The following is a 5,181-nucleotide window of genomic DNA, read 5'->3' on the forward strand; positions in this document are numbered from 1 at the left end:
CCTCTGCCTTGCGATTTTTTTTTTTTTTTTTTTTTTTTTTTTTTAACTAAGCTTGGGTTGGAACCCAGAACAGGCTAAGGACAAAAATTAAAGACCACTAATTTGAAGGCCAAAAATTAAAGACCACCCCAGAAGAAGAACAATCCGCCCAACAAAATGAAGGAAAACCGGTGCAATTTCTTGTATTTTGAGCCCATTTAAATGTATATACAGGTAGACCAAGCCCAAAGTCTGAGAAGCCCAATTTGTAAGCTGCCTTAAATCTTTGAGAAACCCTCTCTTCTCTTTCTATAGACAACTCTTCACAAGCAAGCGGCCGTAGAAGTGAATCTCAAAAACCCAAATCAAACATGACGACACCTCAGATTAGTAAAAAGCGAAAGGTTCGTAAATCACTTCAATCTTAGATCTATCTAACTGAATAATATTTATATAGTCATCATAACTTGATTGATTGATTGATGTTTGTATGTGTGTGTGTGTGTTGTAGTTTGTAGCGGATGGAGTGTTCTTTGCTGAGTTGAATGAAGTGTTGATGAGAGAGCTGGCAGAAGATGGTTACTCAGGTGTTGAAGTTAGGGTTACACCCATGCGAACTGAAATCATCATTAGAGCTACTCGTACTCAGAACGTTCTCGGTATATATATGCTCATCATCTTACAAATACTCTGACACTAGAACCCAACTGCAGCTTCTTTTTAAACTGATGATGAAGAAATGCCGTGTACAAATTTACTTCATTTTTTCTTCAGTTGATTCTAGTTGTGTTTTTTTTTCTTCGTAAAATAGATAAAGTATTAATCCCTCTGTCCCAGTTTAGACATCTGTGTGGCTATAAATCATTTCATTAAGTTAAAAGGGGAATTTTAAAGGTAAGTTGATTCTAATTATAGAAAGGCTACATTCTTTTTGGGATAGACTAAAAAAAAAAAAAAGAAAATGTGCCACATATAAAGGGACATATGTAGTATTAAACTTATAAATGACTGTTTTTGACTCTGTAACTAGAATTTCTACACTTAATAAGATTAGTTTTGGTGGGAGGTAGCAGACACCCTATGGAGTTAAGTAGGTTGGCCCCAATTGGCCTGGACACCTTGGTTATCGAATAAAGTTATACACTTGATGAGATTTATATGCATTTGTAAATAAGGATTTAATTTTTGTAGAATTCTTGAAAACTCATTGTAAAGATTCTGAATGCCGTGAGTCGTGTAGTGCAGATTACTCTGCCCATTCCAATATGTTTCTCAAAATAAATGTTAATTTGTATTTAGATAGAAGTCGGGGTGGTGCAAAATGAGATAAAGGTGATATTTAGGAGAGATTAAACTTCTCCTAGTGTGATGTTATGTCCTGTGGTACTTTCTTTTATCATAAAATGCTGCAAAAATAGCAAAGAGGGTACAGAAAAAAGCTTTTCGTTTTGGAAATGAAAAACAATTTGGAATAACACAAAGTAAAATAGGATAATTTGTATGCTGAGGCAAATGAATCATGCTTTTTGGTTATCAGATGGAGCTGGAAGTAGGTGTTTTTTAATGGATTTATTTTATTATTATTAGGTCAGTAATGGTGTGGTTGTGTCTTTATTTTCCAGGTGAGAAAGGTAGGAGGATCAGGGAGCTGACTTCAGTTGTTCAGAAGCGTTTTAATTTCAACGAGAACAGCGTTGAGCTCTATGCAGAGAAAGTCAACAATAGGGGTCTCTGTGCCATTGCTCAGGCAGAGTCACTGCGATACAAGTTACTTGGAGGACTTGCTGTCCGAAGGTCTGTTGATTGTTCTCTGCCTTAGTTTTTCTTTGTTCTGACTTGAAAGTCATCTTTACAGCGAGCTGGTATGTGCTAGTACCTTTCTCGTGTCTGAGGGTGACTATATTTGATCCCATCTGTTTAGGAATCAGAGAAACATATCTGTTCCTACTTTCCTATTTTGATGATCTGAAGGTGGGGAAATATCTGATGCCATAAATACCTGTGAGGAAAACACCACTTTCTGATAAAGTATTAAGTAAAAATGTATAGATACAAAAATATCTTCCAATATGGTTGTCCAGTTTTGGGGTCTCATGACGGCATGGTCTACAATATGCATGCATGTTCGTCTTGGTAGATGTAGTTAGTAACAAATGTACTAGATATAACATGTCTTCCAATATGGCGTTCCATTTGTTCTGTCTCATGACAGAATGGTCTGCAATATGCCTGTATCTTCATCTTGACCAGGGGTGAGATGATATCATTTTATTTAAGGTGATACAGCCTTTTAAGGTCACCATGCATCATAGATATCGAAAGCAGATTTTTCCATGTAAAATATGTGTTAATTAATTATATTTGTAAGTTTACTCAAATATTTGTCTTGCGTGTTTTTTCTTCAACATGAGGTAATTTTCATTGGAGGTCAATTTCCATGGCATGATCAATTTCCACAGATGGCTGCAATTGCTTGGTGTAGTTCTTTTCCCAAACTTACCCTTTGTCATGTTATAGGGCTTGCTATGGTGTTCTGAGATTTGTAATGGAGAGTGGAGCAAAGGGGTGTGAGGTTTGTTGGGTGTCATTTTCCTTCTCTACCTTGATGTTCTTTGAAGATTTTTATACGAGTCTCTTTTTCTTTAGGTGATTGTTAGTGGAAAGCTCCGTGCTCAGCGTGCCAAGTCCATGAAGTTTAAGGATGGTTACATGATTTCTTCTGGCCAACCTGTTAAAGAATACATTGATTCAGCTGTTAGGCATGTGCTACTTAGGCAGGTTAGTATCTTGTTTTCGTATATTTTTACTAATATGTTAACTTGCCGTGATTATTGTACTGCAGCTTTGTTATTGTTATTAAACATTGCTGCTACTTTACATTGTTGTCTATTTACTTTATAGGGTGTGCTCGGTATCAAAGTCAAGATCATGCTTGACTGGGATCCTAAGGGCAAACAAGGGCCTATGACTCCATTGCCAGATTTGGTGACTATTCATCCACCCAAGGAGGAAGAAGAGTATGCTATTCCTTCTCCTATGATAGCTGCTCCCACAATCGATGTTTCTCCTACACTTACCGTGGCATAAAAAGCCGTGTTATGATGTTATATCGTCGGTCTTGAGAACTTCTGCACTAGCTGGGCTTGTACTTCTGTTTATTTTCCCTTTTCACTGCTGAATACTAGATTGCATAGTGAACCATTTTGCTCTGTAGTTTCTGGTATGTAAGATACTAGTAAGCATTTTTGTTGATTTTCTATTTCCATCTGTTGCGACTTTAAACTAAAATTGTTTTTAATGTTTCACTTCTATTCTATTTAGGGCCTGTTTGGAAGCCACCTAGGTAATTGGAATTGAGTGTAATTGGGTGTAATTACACAGTGTGGCCTGTTTGTATGATCAGGTAAAGGGAATTGGTGTACTTGAGAGGGTGTAATTACACTCTCCAATTCTTAGGGGGCTGAGAATTGAGTGTAATTACAGGGTTATTTTTTAGTTTATTTCTTTTTAATTTTATTTTAATTTCTTTTCTTTTTTAATTTATTTTTTATTTCTATTATTTAATTTATTTTTATTTTATTTTAATTCCTTTTCTTTTCTGATTTTTTTATTTCTACTATTTAATTTCTTTCTTATTTTTACTTTTTAATTATTTTTTAAAATATTGTTTTATAGTATTTATATTTCGTTTCTTCTCATTTTCAATTTTATTTCTTGTGGTTTCATGTAATGACTCATATTTTTTTAGTTTTTTATTTTATTTATTTAGCATAACCGTGTTAATATTTTAATTTTTGAAACTAAATCTCTTGATATTAGAAAGAATGAGTTATTAACAACCTTGACATATAATGGGTGACATTATTAAAGTAGAATTTTGTTGTGAATGAGGTTATAGACTTATATTTTTCCTTTCTTTTGAATTATAGGAGTATTTACTTATATTACGTTGAAATTTATGTATTATATTAAATTTAGTTATATTGTCGATTTTAAAAACATTTGCTTTAGTATTATTAACTTGTTATTTTACATTACGTTTATTTTTTACTTACAGTTGATAGAATTATTGTCAAACATTTGAATAATGTTATGGCATTATATTTATAAATATGTTATTTTTGGTCAAACATTTAATTTCATGGTGTTCTCACAAAAAAGGTATGCTTTTAAGTTTTATAATCAATTAAAATAAAAATATTATTAATTTGAAATTATATATCAATTATTGTTTACAATATTAGTTACAAATTTATGATTATTAATTAACATATTTTCAAGAAATAATGTATTATTAAATAACTAATTTAATATCATTTATATATGCACATATTTTAAAAAATATTAATTTTAAATTTTTTATAATTAAATTTATTTTTAAATTAAATTAACTGTGTAATTACACATGTATAACTAAACAACGTGTTTCTAATTACACTATAATTATATTATGATAAACAAATAGATCATTACAATATTGTGTAATTACTAGGCTGTGTAATTACAAGGGTAGTAATTACACTAATTTCAATTATCAGGTGGCTTTCCAAACAGGCTCTTAATTAATAGCGCGCCTGCAGGGACTTCAAGGGCAAATTGATCTTCTAATCCCATAATGTGTGTATTGTTAATGGCTTTAAAGTTAGAAAGGGGATGCTAATGCTTCTGCGCATTTAGAAATTACATGCGTAAATATCTGCGGTTTTTCCCCCCTAGAGGCAGCTCTCTAGATCTTGCTCATAGCTGGTCTTGAAGCTAGGTGGTACTAGGTGTGTTTCCGCAGTTAATCATTTAGCAAATTTATGAAAATACATAACATGTGGGAATTATATGTGTTCATGTATACAGTTTTGGGCAAGTTACAATTTATTTCAAGTTTTGACATAATGAAAGTTAAATTCTATATTTAGTAGTAGTTCAAATTTAAAGGGACACCTAAACTGGAACAAAGAGTAGAAGATTAAAGGGAGTATAAAGGTAGAGAGGAGTAGGTTACAACCGAAGGATAAGTGTTTTAAGGCAGGAACATGGCATTTGCATACTATTCTAAACGACATGGGATGTTTTGATAATGGATTAGATCAACCAACTAGAACCATTTTGTTTGCTCCGGTGAAGAAAATCACATCTAGTACTACAATTATTGGTGCTTTAAAAGGCGAAGCAAATAATTTTACTTTGTATAAAGTGAATGATGTTTAC

At 32.6% G+C, this 5,181-nt stretch overlaps 1 protein-coding gene across 1 annotated transcript; it reads left to right on the forward strand.

Annotated features, from left to right (window-relative positions):
- Positions 1–221: 221 nt before the first annotated feature.
- Positions 222–3,299, forward strand: LOC132029571 (small ribosomal subunit protein uS3x-like). Its single transcript, XM_059418839.1, has 6 exons — positions 222–383; positions 491–638; positions 1,602–1,773; positions 2,497–2,551; positions 2,626–2,757; positions 2,881–3,299. The coding sequence occupies exons 1-6, from the start codon at positions 351–353 to the stop codon at positions 3,064–3,066; spliced, it is 726 nt and encodes a 241-aa protein (XP_059274822.1). The 5' UTR covers positions 222–350; the 3' UTR covers positions 3,067–3,299.
- Positions 3,300–5,181: the final 1,882 nt, after the last annotated feature.

The sequence above is a fragment of the Lycium ferocissimum genome, chromosome 9 (assembly GCF_029784015.1).
Source record: "Lycium ferocissimum isolate CSIRO_LF1 chromosome 9, AGI_CSIRO_Lferr_CH_V1, whole genome shotgun sequence".
Lineage (NCBI taxonomy): Eukaryota > Viridiplantae > Streptophyta > Magnoliopsida > Solanales > Solanaceae > Lycium > Lycium ferocissimum.